General features: G+C 42.2%; 1 protein-coding gene across 11 annotated transcripts in view; it reads left to right on the top strand.

Moving 5' to 3' along the window:
• Positions 1-21,206, top strand: part of LOC137439290 (calcium-dependent secretion activator 1) — a 539,275-nt gene that overhangs the window by 342,316 nt on the left and 175,753 nt on the right. For all 11 annotated transcript variants that reach the window (XR_010986881.2, XR_010986892.2, XR_010986883.2 and 8 more), the window contains exons 9-10: positions 16,393-16,459; positions 17,413-17,521. Coding sequence is in view for 6 of the 11 variants with exons in the window: in XM_068135050.2 (XP_067991151.1) it covers positions 16,393-16,459; positions 17,413-17,521 (176 nt within the window). In the remaining 5 variants the exon portion in view is untranslated. The remainder of the gene's footprint in view (positions 1-16,392; positions 16,460-17,412; positions 17,522-21,206) is intronic.

Here is a 21,206-nt window from a genome sequence, read left to right as displayed (position 1 = left end):
GTATGGAAATTTTTTTTCTACAACCGTTAAAATCTTTATTTTATTTCAATTGAATTATATACTTGAACACTGTAGAACAAAATAGTCATGTTGGCATTTTCAAAACCCTTCCATTTAGCAGTACTTGGACAAAATATTATGGAATTTTACATCATCACGACCAATCAATTTTTCTCTGCATGGGGTAAGATCTCTGCCCATGTCCATGTTTCTCAAGACTTTTTAGGGTAAGGTATTCTATGAACTCCCCAGTTACCCCACGCATGCGAAGCGAAAAGTGGGGGATAAGCAATTGGTTCATGTCCGCCCATCCGTCTGTCTTATCAGTTTATGATCGTCAGTTTATGATCGTCAGTTTATGATCGTCCGTTTATGATCATCAGTTTATGATCGTCCGTTTATGATCGTCAGTTTATGATCGTCAGGTTATGATCGTCAGTTTAGGATCGTCAGTTTATGATCGTCCGTTTATGATCGTCAGTTTATGATCGTCAGTTTATGGTCGTCAGTTTATGATCGTCCGTTTATGATCGTCAGTTTATGATCATCCGTTTATGATCATCAGTTTATGATCGTCAGTTTATGATCATCAGTTTATGATCGTCAGTTTATGATCATCAGTTTATGATCGTCAGTTTATGATCATCAGTTTATGATCGTCAGTTTATGATCATCAGTTTATGATCGTCCGTTTATGATCGTCAGTTTATGATCGTCCGTTTATGATCGTCCGTTTATGATCGTCCGTTTATGATCATCAGTTTATGATCGTCCGTTTATGATCGTCCGTTTATGATCATCAGTTTATGATCGTCAGTTTATGATCGTCAGTTTATGATCGTCAGTTTATGATCGTCCGTTTATGATCGTCCGTTTATGATCATCAGTTTATGATCGTCCGTTTATGATCGTCCGTTTATGATCGTCAGTTTATGATCGTCCGTTTATGATCATCAGTTTATGATCGTCAGTTTATGATCGTCAGCTTATGATCGTCAACTTATGATCGTCAGATTATGATCGTCAACTTATGATCGTCAGTTGATGATCATCAGTTTATGATCGTCAGTTTAAGATAATCAGTTTATGATCATCAGTTTATGATCGTCAGTTTATGATCGTCCGTTTATGATCATCAGTTTATGATCGTCAGTTTATGATCGTCCGTTTATGATCGTCAGTTTATGATTGTCCGTTTCTGATCGTCAGTTTATGATCGTCAGTTATGATCGTCAGTTTATGATCGTCAGTTTATGATCATCAGTTTAGGATCGTCAATTTAGGATCGTCACTTTAGGATCGTCAGTTTCTGATAATCAGTTTATGATCGTCAGTTTATGATCCTCAGCTTATGATCGTCAGTTTATGGTCGTCAGTTTCTGATAATCAGTTTATGATCGTCACTTTAGGATCGTCAGTTTCTGATAATCAGTTTATGATCGTCCGTTTATGATCGTCAGTTTAGGATCGTCAGTTTATGATCGTCAGTTTCTGATAATCAGTTTATGATCGTCAGTTTATGATCGTCAGGTTATGGTCGTCAGTTTCTGATAATCAGTTTATGATCGTCAGTTTATGATCGTCAGTTTAGGATCATCAGTTTATGATCGTCAGTTTCTGATAATCAGTTTATGATCGTCAGTTTATGATCGTCAGTTTAGGATCATCAGTTTATGATCGTCAGTTTATGATCGTCAGGTTATGATCGTCAGTTTAGGATCGTCAGTTGATGATCGTCAGTTTATGATCGTCAGTTTAAGATAGTCAGTTTATGATCATCAGTTTATGATCGTCAGTTTCTGATAATCAGTTTATGATCGTCAGTTTATGATCGTCAGTTTATGATCGTCAGGTTATGATCGTCAGTTTAGGATCGTCAGTTTAGGATCGTCAGTTTAGGATCGTCAGTTGATGATCGTCAGTTTATGATCGTCAGTTTAAGATAGTCAGTTTATGATCATCAGTTTACTCCTCAGTCACATTTGCTCTACGGCTAGGATACGGTGGCCGTACCCCCCCTAAATTGACAGAAACGTGCTGCGGCCGCAGAGTTTCTGAGGTGGCCTCAGGGTGGCCCTAGGGCGTATGGCTATCCTTTACAGGCCGTAGGGGTCGCCGTGGAATTATAGCGCGGAGTTATAACTTTTTTCATTTCTAGGTCGGCCGCAGCAATTCGACAAGCCGTAGCCATGTGTTACATATTTATGTGAATGTATGTGAATTACTATTCAGGTCTTTGCTTATCAATGTGTAGTCGATTAAGGGTTGTTGTGATTAAAGGGTCAGGAGCCCTTCTGGGAAAAAGGAGACCGGAAACGGAAGAAGAAAAGACACGAGGTCCGGGAGAAGCGACGATTCTTCTTCTTCCTCGCCCAGCTCCGACGAGAGTTGGGATCGATATTGAGCAGCGTGGAAAAGCTGCGTTCCCAAGCCCGTCTGGCGAGAGGAGGTACCGGGACGTGTAACTACCCTTTTGACACGTCAAGTTGCCGTGGGGCCGTGCACAGACCCAGCGTCCGGCACAGTTCGCCGCACCGTCTACAAGGACGCGTACGGGTCGCACTTTGGGGCCTCGCGCGCGTTGCAAGCGGCGCTTGCTTAGCCCGCTTTGCTTGGCCAGGAGGTGTGTGCTGCAGCCGTGGTTCCCGGTACGGTACGTGCCCGGTGGAAGCACATCCGCCCGGGGTTCGTTCAACCGCCCGTGTGTGGCGAAGCCGACCATAACCTTGTTCAGGAGGGGCCCAGAGACATTGTGAGGGACAGAGACCAAAGGGGTCGTGAGTACCCAAGGGGTCGGGAGTGGGGAAAGGGGACACACATATATAAGATGGCCATCTTAATCATCTCGGGGATTGATTGTTGATTGTGGATTGTTGATGGTTGTTGATTGTTGATTCCTTGGGGGAATATATTATTGATTACTCGGAATCCTTGGTGTGGGGTTTCTTATGGACTGGAATTCATCTTCATTGCGTTACGAAAGCGTATAAATCATATATCTTTCTGGCGGGGTGCCTCCCACGGTCCGGGGGTCACCGAGACCAGGTAGTTACCGGGAGGACCACGTAACACCATGACAACTGTAAGTGCTGTTATACATATGAAAAAGAACTGGTATATATACCCACTCGTTACCGTCCGTCTGGCCGCACGTTCGCCTTAGGGCCCCCCTGCGGTCGCCTTGCGGGCACCTTGAGGCTACCTTGCGTCTGCCTTGAAAATTATATGGCCGCCGCAGGGACGCCCTAAGGTCACCGTGCGACATCAAATCAAAGACCGTACGGCACCCCCACGTTTTCGGTCTCCACAATTTCTAAATACCCCGTGCGGCTACCCGAAAAATAAAAACATATGTGACTGCTACATTAGGATCGTCAGTTTAGGATCGTCAGTTTAGGATCGTCACTTTAGGATCGTCAGTTTCTGATAATGAGTTTATGATCGTCAGTTTATGATCCTCAGCTTATGATCGTCAGTTTATGGTCGTCAGTTTATGATCGTCAGTTTCTGATAATCAGTTTATGATCGTCAGTTTATGATCGTCAGTTTATGATCATCAGTTTATGATCGTCAGTTTATGATCGTCCGTTTATGATCATCAGTTTATGATCGTCCGTTTATGATCGTCAGTTTATGATCGTCAGGTTATGATCGTCAGTTTAGGATCGTCAGTTTATGATCGTCCGTTTATGATCGTCAGTTTATGATCGTCAGTTTATGGTCGTCAGTTTATGATCGTCCGTTTATGATCGTCAGTTTATGATCATCCGTTTATGATCATCAGTTTAAGATCGTCAGTTTATGATCATCAGTTTATGATCGTCAGTTTATGATCATCAGTTTATGATCGTCAGTTTATGATCATCAGTTTATGATCGTCCGTTTATGATCGTCAGTTTATGATCGTCCGTTTATGATCGTCAGTTTATGATCGTCCGTTTATGATCGTCCGTTTATGATCATCAGTTTATGATCGTCCGTTTATGATCGTCCGTTTATGATCGTCAGTTTATGATCGTCCGTTTATGATCATCAGTTTATGATCGTCAGTTTATGATCGTCAGCTTATGATCGTCAACTTATGATCGTCCGTTTATGATCATCAGTTTATGATCGTCCGTTTATGATCGTCCGTTTATGATCGTCAGTTTATGATCGTCCGTTTATGATCATCAGTTTATGATCGTCAGTTTATGATCGTCCGTTTATGATCATCAGTTTATGATCGTCCGTTTATGATCGTCAGTTTATGATCGTCCGTTTATGATCGTCCGTTTATGATCATCAGTTTATGATCGTCCGTTTATGATCGTCCGTTTATGATCGTCAGTTTATGATCGTCCGTTTATGATCATCAGTTTATGATCGTCAGTTTATGATCGTCAGCTTATGATCGTCAACTTATGATCGTCAGATTATGATCGTCAACTTATGATCGTCAGTTGATGATCATCAGTTTATGATCGTCAGTTTAAGATAATCAGTTTATGATCATCAGTTTATGATCGTCAGTTTATGATCGTCCGTTTATGATCATCAGTTTATGATCGTCAGTTTATGATCGTCCGTTTATGATCGTCAGTTTATGATTGTCCGTTTCTGATCGTCAGTTTATGATCGTCAGTTTATGATCGTCAGTTATGATCGTCAGTTTATGATCGTCAGTTTATGATCATCAGTTTAGGATCGTCAGTTTAGGATCGTCAGTTTAGGATCGTCACTTTAGGATCGTCAGTTTCTGATAATCCGTTTATGATCGTCAGTTTATGATCCTCAGCTTATGATCGTCAGTTTATGGTCGTCAGTTTCTGATAATCAGTTTATGATCGTCACTTTAGGATCGTCAGTTTCTGATAATCAGTTTAGGATCGTCAGTTTATGATCGTCAGTTTCTGATAATCAGTTTATGATCGTCAGTTTATGATCGTCAGGTTATGGTCGTCAGTTTCTGATAATCAGTTTATGATCGTCAGTTTATGATCGTCAGTTTAGGATCATCAGTTTATGATCGTCAGTTTCTGATAATCAGTTTATGATCGTCAGTTTATGATCGTCAGTTTATGATCGTCAGGTTATGATCGTCAGTTTAGGATCGTCAGTTTAGGATCGTCAGTTTAGGATCGTCAGTTGATGATCGTCAGTTTATGATCGTCAGTTTAAGATAGTCAGTTTATGATCATCAGTTTACTCCTCAGTCACATTTGCTCTGCGGCTAGGATACGGTGGCCGTACCCCCCCTAAATTGACAGAAACGTGCTGCGGCCGCAGAGTTTCTGAGGTGGCCTCAGGGTGGCCCTAGGGCGTATGGCTATCCTTTACAGGCCGTAGGGGTCGCCGTGGAATTATAGCGCGGAGTTATAACTTTTTTCATTTCTAGGTCGGCCGCAGCAATTCGACAAGCCGTAGCTATGTGTTACATATTTATGTGAATGTATGTGAATTACTATTCAGGTCTTTGCTTATCAATGTGTAGTCGATTAAGGGTTGTTGTGATTAAAGGGTCAGGAGCCCTTCTGGGAAAAAGGAGACCGGAAACGGAAGAAGAAAAGACACGAGGTCCGGGAGAAGCGACGATTCTTCTTCTTCCTCGCCCAGCTCCGACGAGAGTTGGGATCGATATTGAGCAGCGTGGAAAAGCTGCGTTCCCAAGCCCGTCTGGCGAGAGGAGGTACCGGGACGTGTAACTACCCTTTTGACACGTCAAGTTGCCGTGGGGCCGTGCACAGACCCAGCGTCCGGCACAGTTCGCCGCACCGTCTACAAGGACGCGTACGGGTCGCACTTTGGGGCCTCGCGCACGTTGCAAGCGGCGCTTGCTTTGCCCGCTTTGCTTGGCCAGGAGGTGTGTGCTGCAGCCGTGGTTCCCGGTACGGTACGTGCCCGGTGGAAGCACATCCGCCCGGGGTTCGTTCAACCGCCCGTGTGTGGCGAAGCCGACCATAACCTTGTTCAGGAGGGGCCCAGAGACATTGTGAGGGACAGAGACCAAAGGGGTCGTGAGTACCCAAGGGGTCGGGAGTGGGGAAAGGGGACACACATATATAAGATGGCCATCTTAATCATCTCGGGGATTGATTGTTGATTGTGGATTGTTGATGGTTGTTGATTGTTGATTCCTTGGGGGAATATATTATTGATTACTCGGAATCCTTGGTGTGGGGTTTCTTATGGACTGGAATTCATCTTCATTGCGTTACGAAAGCGTATAAATCATATATCTTTCTGGCGGGGTGCCTCCCACGGTCCGGGGGTCACCGAGACCAGGTAGTTACCGGGAGGACCACGTAACACCATGACAACTGTAAGTGCTGTTATACATATGAAAAAGAACTGGTATATATACCCACTCGTTACCGTCCGTCTGGCCGCACGTTCGCCTTAGGGCCCCCCTGCGGTCGCCTTGCGGGCACCTTGAGGCTACCTTGCGTCTGCCTTGAAAATTCTATGGCCGCCGCAGGGACGCCCTAAGGTCACCGTGCGACATCAAATCAAAGACCGTACGGCACCCCCACGTTTTCGGTCTCCACAATTTCTAAATACCCCGTGCGGCTACCCGAAAAATAAAAACATATGTGACTGCTACATTAGGATCGTCAGTTTAGGATCGTCAGTTTAGGATCGTCACTTTAGGATCGTCAGTTTCTGATAATCAGTTTATGATCGTCAGTTTATGATCCTCAGCTTATGATCGTCAGTTTATGGTCGTCAGTTTATGATCGTCAGTTTCTGATAATCAGTTTATGATCGTCAGTTTATGATCGTCAGTTTATGATCATCAGTTTATGATCGTCAGTTTATGATCGTCCGTTTATGATCATCAGTTTATGATCGTCCGTTTATGATCGTCAGTTTATGATCGTCAGGTTATGATCGTCAGTTTAGGATCGTCAGTTTATGATCGTCCGTTTATGATCGTCAGTTTATGATCGTCAGTTTATGGTCGTCAGTTTATGATCGTCCGTTTATGATCGTCAGTTTATGATCATCCGTTTATGATCATCAGTTTATGATCGTCAGTTTATGATCATCAGTTTATGATCGTCAGTTTATGATCATCAGTTTATGATCGTCAGTTTATGATCATCAGTTTATGATCGTCCGTTTATGATCGTCAGTTTATGATCGTCCGTTTATGATCGTCCGTTTATGATCGTCCGTTTATGATCATCAGTTTATGATCGTCCGTTTATGATCGTCCGTTTATGATCATCAGTTTATGATCGTCAGTTTATGATCGTCAGTTTATGATCGTCAGTTTATGATCGTCCGTTTATGATCGTCCGTTTATGATCATCAGTTTATGATCGTCCGTTTATGATCGTCCGTTTATGATCGTCAGTTTATGATCGTCCGTTTATGATCGTCAGTTTATGATCGTCAGTTTATGATCGTCAGCTTATGATCGTCAACTTATGATCGTCAGATTATGATCGTCAACTTATGATCGTCAGTTGATGATCATCAGTTTATGATCATCAGTTTAAGATAATCAGTTTATGATCATCAGTTTATGATCGTCAGTTTATGATCGTCCGTTTATGATCATCAGTTTATGATCGTCAGTTTATGATCGTCCGTTTATGATCGTCAGTTTATGATTGTCCGTTTATGATCGTCAGTTTATGATCGTCAGTTATGATCGTCAGTTTATGATCGTCAGTTTATGATCATCAGTTTAGGATCGTCAGTTTAGGATCGTCACTTTAGGATCGTCAGTTTCTGATAATCAGTTTATGATCGTCAGTTTATGATCCTCAGCTTATGATCGTCAGTTTATGGTCGTCAGTTTCTGATAATCAGTTTATGATCGTCACTTTAGGATCGTCAGTTTCTGATAATCAGTTTATGATCGTCCGTTTATGATCGTCAGTTTCTGATAATCAGTTTATGATCGTCAGTTTATGATCGTCAGGTTATGGTCGTCAGTTTCTGATAATCAGTTTATGATCGTCAGTTTATGATCGTCAGTTTAGGATCATCAGTTTATGATCGTCAGTTTCTGATAATCAGTTTATGATCGTCAGTTTATGATCGTCAGTTTATGATCGTCAGGTTATGATCGTCAGTTTAGGATCGTCAGTTTAGGATCGTCAGTTTAGGATCGTCAGTTGATGATCGTCAGTTTATGATCGTCAGTTTAAGATAGTCAGTTTATGATCATCAGTTTACTCCTCAGTCACATTTGCTCTACGGCTTGGATACGGTGGCCGTACCCCCCCTAAATTGACAGAAACGTGCTGCGGCCGCAGAGTTTCTGAGGTGGCCTCAGGGTGGCCCTAGGGCGTATGGCTATCCTTTACAGGCCGTAGGGTTCGCCGTGGAATTATAGCGCGGAGTTATAACTTTTTTCATTTCTAGGTCGGCCGCAGCAATTCGACAAGCCGTAGCCATGTGTTACATATTTATGTGAATGTATGTGAATTACTATTCAGGTCTTTGCTTATCAATGTGTAGTCGATTAAGGGTTGTTGTGATTAAAGGGTCAGGAGCCCTTCTGGGAAAAAGGAGACCGGAAACGGAAGAAGAAAAGACACGAGGTCCGGGAGAAGCGACGATTCTTCTTCTTCCTCGCCCAGCTCCGACGAGAGTTGGGATCGATATTGAGCAGCGTGGAAAAGCTGCGATCCCAAGCCCGTCTGGCGAGAGGAGGTACCGGGACGTGTAACTACCCTTTTGACACGTCAAGTTGCCGTGGGGCCGTGCACAGACCCAGCGTCCGGCACAGTTCGCCGCACCGTCTACAAGGACGCGTACGGGTCGCACTTTGGGGCCTCGCGCGCGTTGCAAGCGGCGCTTGCTTTGCCCGCTTTGCTTGGCCAGGAGGTGTGTGCTGCAGCCGTGGTTCCCGGTACGGTACGTGCCCGGTGGAAGCACATCCGCCCGGGGTTCGTTCAACCGCCCGTGTGTGGCGAAGCCGACCATAACGTTGTTCAGGAGGGGCCCAGAGACATTGTGAGGGACAGAGACCAAAGGGGTCGTGAGTACCCAAGGGGTCGGGAGTGGGGAAAGGGGACACACATATATAAGATGGCCATCTTAATCATCTCGGGGATTGATTGTTGATTGTGGATTGTTGATGGTTGTTGATTGTTCATTCCTTGGGGGAATATATTATTGATTACTCGGAATCCTTGGTGTGGGGTTTCTTATGGACTGGAATTCATCTTCATTGCGTTACGAAAGCGTATAAATCATATATCTTTCTGGCGGGGTGCCTCCCACGGTCCGGGGGTCACCGAGACCAGGTAGTTACCGGGAGGACCGCGTAACACCATGACAACTGTAAGTGCTGTTATACATATGAAAAAGAACTGGTATATATACCCACTCGTTACCGTCCGTCTGGCCGCACGTTCGCCTTAGGGCCCCCCTGCGGTCGCCTTGCGGGCACCTTGAGGCTACCTTGCGTCTGCCTTGAAAATTCTATGGCCGCCGCAGGGACGCCCTAAGGTCACCGTGCGACATCAAATCAAAGACCGTACGGCACCCCCACGTTTTCGGTCTCCACAATTTCTAAATACCCCGTGCGGCTTCCCGAAAAATAAAAACATATGTGACTGCTACATTAGGATCGTCAGTTTAGGATCGTCAGTTTAGGATCGTCACTTTAGGATCGTCAGTTTCTGATAATCAGTTTATGATCGTCAGTTTATGATCCTCAGCTTATGATCGTCAGTTTATGGTCGTCAGTTTATGATCGTTAGGTTATGATCGTTAGGTTATGATCATCAGTTTATGATCGTCAGTTTATGATCGTCCGTTTATGATCCTCAGCTTATGATCGTCAGTTTATGATCGTCAGGTTATGGTCATCAGTTTATGATCGTCAGTTTACGATCGTCCGTTTATGATCGTCAGTTTATGATCGTCCGTTTATGATCATCAGTTTATGATCGTCAGTTTATGATCGTCCGTTTATGATCGTCAGTTTATGATCGTCCGTTTATGATCATCAGTTTATGATCGTCCGTTTATGATCATCAGTTTATGATCGTCCGTTTATGATCATCAGTTTATGAACGTCAGTTTATGATCGTCAGTTTCTGATAATCAGTTTATGATCGTCAGTTTATGATCCTCAGCTTATGATCGTCAGTTTATGGTCGTCAGTTTAGGATCGTCAGTTTATGATCGTCAGTTTCTGATAATCAGTTTATGATCGTCAGTTTATGATCGTCAGTTTATGATCGTCAGTTTCTGATAATCAGTTTATGATCGTCAGTTTATGATCGTCAGTTTATGATCGTCAGTTTATGATCGTTAGGTTATGATCATCAGTTTATGATCCTCAGCTTATGATCGTCAGTTTATGATCGTCAGGTTATGGTCATCAGTTTATGATCGTCAGTTTATGATCGTCCGTTTATGATCGTCCGTTTATGATCATCAGTTTATGATCGTCAGTTTATGATCGTCCGTTTATGATCATCAGTTTATGATCGTCCGTTTATGATCATCAGTTTATGATCGTCAGTTTATGATCATCAGTTTATGATCGTCAGGTTATGATCGTCAGGTTATGATCGTCAGGTTATGATCATCAGTTTATGATCGTCAGTTTATGATCGTCCATTTATGATCCTCAGCTTATGATCGTCAGTTTATGATCGTCAGGTTATGATCGTCAGGTTATGATCATCAGTTTATGATCATCAGTTTATGATCGTCCGTTTATGATCGTCAGGTTATGATCATCAGGTTATGATCATCAGTTTATGATCGTCAGTTTATGATCGTCCATTTATGATCGTCAGGTTATGATCATCAGTTTATGATCGTCAGTTTATGATCGTCAGATTATGATCGTCAGTTTATGATCAGTGGTTTATGATCGTCAGTTTATGATCGTCCGTTTATGATCGTGAGTTTATGATCGTCAGTTTAAGATAGTCAGTTTATGATCATCAGTTTAGGATCGTCAGTTTAGGATCGTTACTTTAGGATCGTCAGTTTCTGATAATCAGTTTATTATCGTCAGTTTATGATCCTCAGCTTATGATCGTCAGTTGATGATCGTCAGTTTATGATCGTCAGTTTAAGATAGTCAGTTTATGATCATTAGTTTAGGATCGTCACTTTAGGATCGTCAGTTTCTGATAAATCAGTTTATGATCGTCAGTTTATGATCCTCAGCTTATGATCGTCAGTTGATGATCGTCAGTTTATGGTCGTCAGTTTAGGATCGTCAGTTTATGATCGTCAGTTTCTGATAATCAGTTTATGATCGTCAGTTTATGATCGTCAGTTTATGATCGTCAGTTTAGGATCGTCAGTTTATGATCGTCAGGTTATGGTCGTCAGTTTAGGATGGTCAGTTTAGGATGGTCAGTTTATGATCGTCAGTTTCTGATAATCAGTTTATGATCGTCAGTTTATGATTGTCAGTTTAGGATCGTCAGCTTATGATCGTCAGGTTATGATCGTCGGCTTATGATCGTCGGCTTATGATCGTCGGCTTATGATCGTCGGCTTATGATCGTCGGCTTATGATCGTCGGCTAATGATCGTCGGCTTATGATCGTCGGCGTATGATCGTCGGCTTATGATCGTCGGCGTATGATCGTCGGCTTATGATCGTCGGCTTATGATCGTCGGCTTATGATCGTCGGCTTATGATCGTCGGCTAATGATCGTCGGCTTATGATCGTCGGCGTATGATTGTCGGTTTATGATCGTCGGCTTATGATCGTCGGTTTATGATCGTCGGCTTATGATCGTCGGCTTATGATCGTCGGCTTATGATCGTCGGCTTATGATCGTCGGCTTATGATCGTCGGCTTATGATCGTCGGTTTATGATCGTCAGTTCATGATTGTCAGCTTATGATCGTGGAACAACGTATTTAAATTGCATGTTATGATTTGTACACGAATCGGAACAGGAATAGGAAGATAAGTTTCTCATTTTCCAGTACGTTGGCTTCAAATTTGTTCCGATGGCGGATGCAGAGGGGAGTGAGGTAATATTTTTTTTACTCTGTCTGCCGGCCAGTCAAACAAAATTGAAAATAACTCCAAACAGGAAACTTACTGTTTTGAAGGATGTTATAAAGGACACAAACAACAGCACGAATAACTAATTTCACGTGTTGGACAGAGCGATGTAATAGACACTGGAATTTTGGTGAAGATCCGAATATTGATTCGGCTACAATAATTATTTGATTTTTAAGTGATTCTTCACCATTGAGGGATCGGGCGAAAAGCGATATATAACATGATATTTAAAAAGTTATGGACGAGTTATGACTAAACTTTGTGGATGAGTTGGTTTGGTGACAAGAACAAGCCGATTAGATTTTGGGTCAGGTCTGGATCCAGATCCGGCCCATCAGTGGGATACCAAAACGTAAACTGTTCAGCCTGGCGGAGGTTTGCGCTCTGCCGAGTGCCGTTCTAGTTTCTTTTCTACATTTATCTTAGGCACATGGAGGATTGGAGGAGCTTGTACATATATCATATGGCAGGAAAAAGACATTAGTGGACTTCGACGTTGTTTTACATGTATTATACAAGGACATTCTCGGATACAATAGACAAACCCATATCGTATATGGGATTTGAACCAGGCTCCCTGCATCATGAGCCCAAGGTTCAAATGACAACGGTAACAGGCCAACCCATTATTCTTTAAAGGTTCAAAGGGTTAATTTACCAGAATGGCAGAGATTAATGAGAGGGTGTCCCTTTCATTGCCTAAAAATATTAAACTTTCAAAAATATCTCCAGCTGTGCCCAGGAGATAATCCAAATGCCTCATTTATCCTCTTAATCATTCATATTTGTAATTGATTTTAAAATTAGAACAGTTAAGCTTGATGCCTTTTTATTGCAAAGAATATGCTTTGTGGAATGCATTTGATTTGAAAAATCCTCTTGTTGAAATGATCAACAACCCAATCGTCTCATTAGTGGCTCCATTCCCTCGTGCTATTTTGACTCTGTTGTGCCTAACACTTTTTTTTTCATTTTCCTGGGTTCTCATTTGCAGGCCTTGGTAAATTTCACAGTTGTTCGGAGCTTTCTGTAACTGTCGAGTTTTGTTTTTTTTAGCTGCAGGCGTAAACGAGTTTTTTTAGGGGGGGTGGGGGGGGGGGGAGACCATGCTTGATTATGTTGCAAAACAAATTCACTCGTTGTCAGCATTGTACTTAGACTACAACACCTATGTTCAGAACACGACAAACCGTCATTCTCTTGCTAAAGTTTCTGTTTTCATTCACCTCCTGCTGGTATGTTTACAAATATTGTCAATCTCTGAACTATTCCGACGATTGTTTGTGTTTTTATCGGCAAACTAATCCGCCCTTAGTGTTTTACATCGTCGACCTCACCCTCACCCCCTCTTTCTCCTCTTTCTCCTTTCTCCTCTTTTTTTGCCCCATCCTTGTTGACAAAAAGAAGAAAGAATAACTTTCTTGCTCTGCTTGCTTTCTTGGTAAATCTTGGTTCTCGGTGTACTTTCACTAACTTCAGGACAATTGAGAATGGTGCACTATCTCTATTTCTCTCACTATTTCTTCTCTTCCATAACACCTGTCCTCAACTCCTTTACCTCTGACCGTGCTGATTGGCTCCCAAAATAATAATCTATGTCCCATAGCCTGGTGTTGGCTTAGCTGTTCGGGTGCGGCTTGGGATCCTAGGATCCTGGGTTCGAATCCCGGTCGATTGCTGAATTAACGCCAGGGGGGTTGACTCAGCCTGTCATCCTTCCGAGGTCGGCAAATTGAGTACCAGTTCACGGGTAATTCCCTGTGTGTCACAAGAGGCGACCAACAGGGTTGGCGGCAGGAAGGGCATCCGGCCATAAAACATTGCTTCAAAAAGGGGGCCACGTTGCCCAAAAAAGGCCAACCCCTGCTCTGTGGGGAAAATGGCCTCTAAAGGTGGTTCCACCATGTTCGTACAGCTCTACTTTTCTCCAGGCTTGCAGCAGCTCATCTCTTCATCACCCAGCTGTTAAACCCTCCACATCCACACTCCCTCGGATTAGTCAATGCTCCCCAACCCATAGGTTCCAATTTCTGCACATTCCTAAAGAGTATATAGACCTCAAACGTTGGAGAACTTTCTTCTAATGTGACATCTGTCCTTACAAAACTTTCCGCTCTTGCTTTGGACACTGTGGAGTCAACAGAAATGTTCCTTCAATAGGACGTGCCTGACTCCCCTAGGTCTATTCCCCTGGCAAATCACTCATGGTTTCACAGGTCAGGCTCCCACCTTGTCAAGGGTGTCACCGTTTGTGTCAATAACTCCACGCCTATATGTTCTGCATTCATTCCTCACCCACCTGGAATAACTTTGACTTTGCATTCTTATTCACAACTGCCTGATGTTCATCTGCATCTTGGCATCCACTCGCGTTTTTGACTCGGACACATCTCCCTGCTCACATGGATTACAAATTACCTATCTTCTATCTTCTTCTATATTATTATTATTATTATTATTATTATTATTATTATATTATTATTTATTTATTTATATATATATAAAAGAAAGTTTTTGTTTGTTTGTTTGTTTGTTTGTTTGTCTGCACGCGCTAATCTCCTGAACGGTGAAAGATAGGAGGAAACCTCTGAAACCAAAAATTTCGGGACGGGCCCCGGGAAGGTTATAGGCTAGGTGGCGAGGCCGGTCGAGGCCGCTTCGGCCGGGCGGGGCCCATTTCGCAATAAATCTTCTTCTTCTTTCAAAATTCTCTTGAAGTACAACTTATGCACTTAATAGGAATATCTGACTGATTGCAACACATGCTTTCAAAATTCTCTCTCGCGGGGCCCGACAGAAGAAAGAACAAGGAATCGTTGAGCACTAACTGATACTGGGCTCGCGTCAGACCTATGCACAGAAGATTAAATTCATTCAAAAAGAACCCGGGCAACGCTGGGTGCATTCAGCTAGTGATTCATAAATATTAACTACTGATTCTAACTCTCTCTATCATATGTGATGATTTCACCCACTACAATACTTGTTGAATGGGAGTTGTCTACAGTCTACACGGTATTGCTGTTTAGGCCTTATGTGAGTCTGTGGGTTTGACCCAATCTGTGAACTTCCCCACACGGATTGCTGCAAATGGTATGTTCTCCTTCCTGGGTCATGATTTGAACTTTCCATCCAACCTCTCCTGGTCCTCCTCTGTCCATCTTGGCTACTCTGACCATGTTCATTGGAAAATCCAAATCTCTCTAGCTATAGTTAAAGTTGTCTCATCGTTGCAGAACATGGCACATCCTTCAGCCAAACTATCAGTGACTGAAATATCTTTTAAACTCTATCTCTCTGTTACATGCACAAAGCCTGGTGTTGGCTTAGCGGTTAGGGTGCGGCTTGGGATCCTAGGATCCTGAGTTTGAATCCCGGTGCATTACTGAATTAACACCAGGGGGGTTGACTCGGCCTGTCATCCTGCCAATGTCGGCAAATTGAGTACCAGTTCACTGGTAATTCCCTGTGTGTCGCAAGAGGCAACTAACAGGGTTGGCGGCAGGAAGAGCATCCGGCCATAAAACATTGCTTCGAAAAGGGGACCACGGTGCCCAAAAAAGGCCAACCCCTGCTCTGCAGGGAAAAATGGACTCTAACGGTGGTTCTCCTTCTTCTTCTTCTTCTTCTCTGTTACATGCACACTACACACACTTCACACACTATGCGTACACACATATTTTGGTGTTGTAGCTTGGCAGTTGCAATAAAGCAGTTTGTCTCTCCAACATTGAAGGCAACCCTGACCTAAACGTTCCAGGTGACGGGTCAAAATGTTACTGCTCTCGCACCTTCCTGCCATGTGGTGATCATAACTACCAAATTTGGTGAATTCCTGCCCAACCATTTAGGAGGAGATAGCGTGACGGATAGATGGATCGAGAAACAGACAGACAGATGGAGCTGATTACAATATCCCGCATTTATATCAAAAACTGTGTGGATAATAATAATCATGTCAAAGTACCACTGAAAATTCCAAATCAGGTGAAAGCAACCCATGGTGGCTAGTTGAAAGCTGCCATTTACATTTACATTTATTTACCATTTATTTATTATTTATTATTTATTTATTATTTATATTATTTATTATATTATTTATTTGTTATTATTTATTTATTTATTTATTTGTTTTTATTTATTTATTTATTTATTTCCATGCCATTCCCATAGCCCAAATTATACAATTTTTTTTGTTTACAAATTGCTCCCATTATGTTTTATATACGGTATTTACAAAACTTTGAGCTCCCTTGACCATCGTGGTGTGTCAATAATGTTCTGTGCCTATTGCTGGTTGTCATACCTGCACGAGCCACACCTCGTCAAGTACCTTTTGCTTTTCATCAATAAGAATGTCAGCGTGAGCATGGGAACTGCTGTGCTTTTATTACAGGTACTTGTGGGCATTGGGCAAGAATATTTGGAAGAGGTGGAAGAAAAGGTACTTTGTGCTTGTCCAGGTGCGTGTTTCCAAACATACCTCTCTCTTTAGACGATTCTCTTTTCTCGATGATAATTTGTATTAAATGATCGGAGTGGCAGAAGAGCTGAATTGCTAGTCTGCTCCCCATTGAGCTGTATTGTGGTTTTAGTCCTGGTGACAGATCTGGATGGGGAGCACAACCCCATGAGACCTTAATGTTCTGAAGTATCATGCCAAATTGTGTCCATATCGGTCATGGAGATTGTGCGAAAAATATGTTTTAGTGAATATGAGGGATTTGGGGTTTGGGGGGGGGGAGGGAGCCATGGCCCCCTTTCCAGGGGAGATATGGCCATGGGGAGCACAACATAAGGTTAGGGCATGGTCATGATACTGCATGGCCAGTTCAGTCTGAATCCGGTTGTCGGTTTCGGAGAAGAAAATTTTTGAATGAAATACCAATGTTTGGGGCAAAACCGCTGTTCAGCCCCCTGTATAAGGGGGCGCATCCAGATAGGGAGCACAACCCCATGAGACCTTACTGTCATGATGCATCGTACCAAATTTGATCCATATCGGTCAGGTAGTTTGTGAGGAGATGTTTCAGTCAAATGTTAACAGACGTACGGCCGGACATCGAGACCCACTCTATGAGGTTGTTTTGGAGAAATTACATAATGAGTTATTTCTCCAAAACACCATCACATGGCATCACCCTGTCCTAACTTTGTGCTTGGAGTTGGTTAAATTATTAGCCCGACCAACAGTGAGTGGGAGTACTGGGGTGAGGATTTGGCCTAGGAATAATGATCCAACTTTCTCCTGTACAACTTAAAATTTCCATCCATTCCCTTTTCTATTAGAAGGTTACACAATCATTGCCTGGCAAATGGTTGTATAATATAATTGAAGTGTGATGTGACTGACTGTATCACAATAGTCGAGTAAAAACGATAATCTGATTTTTCTACCTGTCTACCCCCACACCAGGTAAGCCAATACACCTTTGCTATGTGCAGTTATCGAGAGAAGAAAGCCGAGCCACAGGAGCTGATGCAGTTGGATGGTTATACAGTGGATTACACTGAGATGCAACCTGGTGTGTACCGTTGGGGCCTACAAAGGTTTGGAGTATTAATATAAGAACCTCAGTATCAGCGATTCTGCTGATCCTTACAAAATTTGCCAAATATGAAATTTAAATCAATCTGGCCAATAACACAATTAAATTGGCCAAGATCTGGTAGAAAATTCTTCATATCTATATTATAATAGCCGTAGATGATTCTGTCTGTCTGTCTGTCTGTCTATCTGTTGGGTGTCTGTCCGGGGTGTGGCTTACTCGGTTTGCAGAGTAGCTCCACCCATAGCTCCACCCATTCTGGGAATGGCTATAAACAAATATCCACCATTTTATTAACTCGCATAGCTTTGAGTCCTGTTTTGTAGGCCCGTGGTGTCTTGCTCTCCCCCAGTTTTATTTCAAATCAAATTCGATAAATCATTTCATTTTTCACAGTCGCTAACATAGTTTTAGACTCGGTTGAAAAAAAACGGGAAGAAAATCCGATGAAAGTTGCCGTTTATAGAACGAAATGAATTCTCAAAGGCCTGTAACTTCAAGGCCATTGAGTCTCTCTCACGCCTTTATCTCCAATCTAACTCACCATATGATTTCATTTTTATCGATGGTTTTACTTTTAGACTCGGTGTCAGCAATAATTGAGAACAATCCACACACGCGGGAAAATGCAGAGATATATTTTTTAAAATCGCGTCATGGTGTATCATACACCGCCCAACATGACACCGCCGGCAATGTGTCGATATATATTAAAAATTCGCTTTTGCTTTTCCGTTATGATATATTACTATTTCGTTTGATGATAGTCGTCACAAAAACGTCAACAATGATGCCGACATATATTTCTTCGTTTTTATTTCATTCAACATTATTAGCCGGAAGTAAAATATGTTTCAGGAAATTACCGAGAGATATTTCTTCGTTTTTTTTATTAGTTATGTGCGCATACACTTTAAATAGGTTTATTTGAAATCTTTAATTTTCCACAATATAATTTACTTGCCATTTATCATTTGATGATTACGAGACAAATTCCTCTTGAGGATCGTGACAATTCATGCGTTGCGTGGAAACTTCCATTTCCAAAATGAATGAGACGATCGATGAAGAACGACTCGGTGTCACCAACGCGGGAAAATGCAGAGATATATTTTTTAAAATACATCATATCACCGCACAACACCGCCCAACAGCCAACAAGTATCATACACCGCCCAACAGCCAACGAGTATCATACACCGCCCAACATGACACAGACAGCAACATGTCGACATTATCGCTTTTTCTTTAAACCGAGTGAACCGAGCCGAACCGAATACACCGCGTGAATTCACCGAGCGAATTTCAGCCAATTCCACCTATTTCTTCGTTTTTATTTTATTCGTTACCAGCAGAAGTACCCAGCGTTGCCGGGCGGGGGAGGGGGGAAGGGCACGTACACTTTAAACATGTATATACATGTGGGACATGTGTACGTGTGTGTACGTGTGTGTGTGTGTGTGTGTGTGTGCGCGTGAATATGTGTGTGTGTGTATATATGTGTGTGTATGTGTATGTAGGCTAACCCCCGCTCTAGCAGGGAAAATGGCCTTAAAATGCATGTTGTTGTTGTATGTGTATATACATGTCTGTGTGTGTGTGTTTGTGTGTATATGTGTCTGTACGTGTGTGTGTCTGTTTTTGTGTGTGTGTGTGTGTGTGTGTGTGTGTGTGTGTGTGTGTGTGTGTGTGTGTGTGTGTGTGTGTGTGTGTGTGGAGATGTATATATGTGTATATATGTGTATATGTGGATACATATGTGTATACATATTTGCATATGTGCATATGTGTATATGTGTCTGTACGTGTGTGTGTGTGTGTGTGTGTGTGTGTGTGTGTGTGTGTGTGTGTGTGTGTGTGTGTGTGTGTGTGTGTGTGTGTGTGTGTGTGCATGTGTGTCGATGTACGTGTGTGTGTATGTGTATATGTGTGTGGGTGTATATGTGTGTGTGTGTGTGTATATGTAAACATGGGCCGGTGTGTGTGTAAAGTGTGAGGAGGTATTGGAGAGGAAAATGCAGAGATATATTTTTTTAAATCGCGCCATGATGATAAACGAAAATACACCGCCTAAAATAACAGTCGACATATATTTAAAATTCGCCATACACATCCATGCGGGAATCCCACGGGCATGGATGTGTGTGACATTTCGACATATTGAGTTACATGCTGCGCCTGCACATTCAGTTATATAAGATGGTTACTGGCAATTGATCACATCCACAAATGATGTAATCCACACAATTTATGTACTTTACATAACGTTAATAGGAATACATGCCCGTGTAGATGGGAATGACATATAATTCACCGAAAACGTTGAAGCAACCGCATAATATTACGGTGATGTTTAACTCTGAGAATAGTTCTAAATTTAAAAAACTTTCTTCTGATATTTGTGATTTATTTCAAACAAACTGTATTTCCCAGCTGCACGGGCATGTATTCCTATTAACGTTATGTAAAGTACATAAATTGTGTGGATTACATCATTTGTGGATGTGATCAATTACCAGTAACCATTTTATATAACTGAATGTGCAGGTGCAGCATCTAACTCAATATGTCGAAATGTCACACACGTCCATGCCCGTGGGATTCCCACGGGTGACCCCGCTAGTCTATATCTATATTATAATAGCCGTAGATGATTCTGTCTGTCTGTCTGTCTATCTGTTGGGTGTCTGTCCGGGGTGTGGCTTACTCGGTTTGCAGAGTAGCTCCACCCATAGCTCCACCCATTCTGGGAGTGGCTATAAACAAATATCCACCATTTTATTAACTCGCATAGCTTTGAGTCCTGTTTTGTAGGCCCGTGGTGTCTTGCTCTCCCCCAGTTTTATTTCAAATCAAATTCGATAAATCATTTCATTTTTCACAGTCGCTAACATAGTTTTAGACTCGGTTGAAAAAAAACGGGAAGAAAATCCGATGAAAGTTGCCGTTTATAGAACGAAATGAATTCTCAAAGGCCTGTAACTTCAAGGCCATTGAGTCTCTCTCACGCCTTTATCTCCAATCTAACTCACCATATGATTTCATTTTTATCGATGGTTTTGGACTCGGTGTCAGAAATAATTGAGAACATTCCACACACGCGGGAAAATGCAGAGATATATTTTTTAAAATCGCGTCATGGTGTATCATACACCGCCCAACATGACACCGACGGCAATGTGTCGATATATATTAAAAATTCGCTTTTGCTTTTCCGTTATGATATACTGTATTACTATTTCGTTTGATGATAGTCGTCACAAAAACGTCAACAATGATGCCGACATATATTTCTTCGTTTTTATTTCATTCAACATATTAGCCGGAAGTAAAATATGTTTCAGGAAATTACCGAGAGATATTTCTTCGTTTTTTTTATTAGTTATGTGCGCATACACTTTAAATAGGTTTATTTGAAATCTTTAATTTTCCACAATATAATTTACTTGCCATTTATCATTTGATGATTACGAGACAAATTCCTCTTGAGGATCGTGACAATTCATGCGTTGCGTGGAAACTTCCATTTCCAAAATGAATGAGACGATCGATGAAGAACGACTCGGTGTCACCAACGCGGGAAAATGCAGAGATATATTTTTTAAAATACACCATATCACCGCACAACACCGCCCAACAGCCAACAAGTATCATACACCGC

This window comes from Myxine glutinosa, chromosome 1 (genome assembly GCF_964187855.1).
Source record: "Myxine glutinosa chromosome 1, kmMyxGlut1.1, whole genome shotgun sequence".
NCBI lineage: Eukaryota > Metazoa > Chordata > Myxini > Myxiniformes > Myxinidae > Myxine > Myxine glutinosa.
Note: the sequence above shows the minus strand (reverse complement) of the source record. Positions and strands in the feature narration are given on the sequence as shown.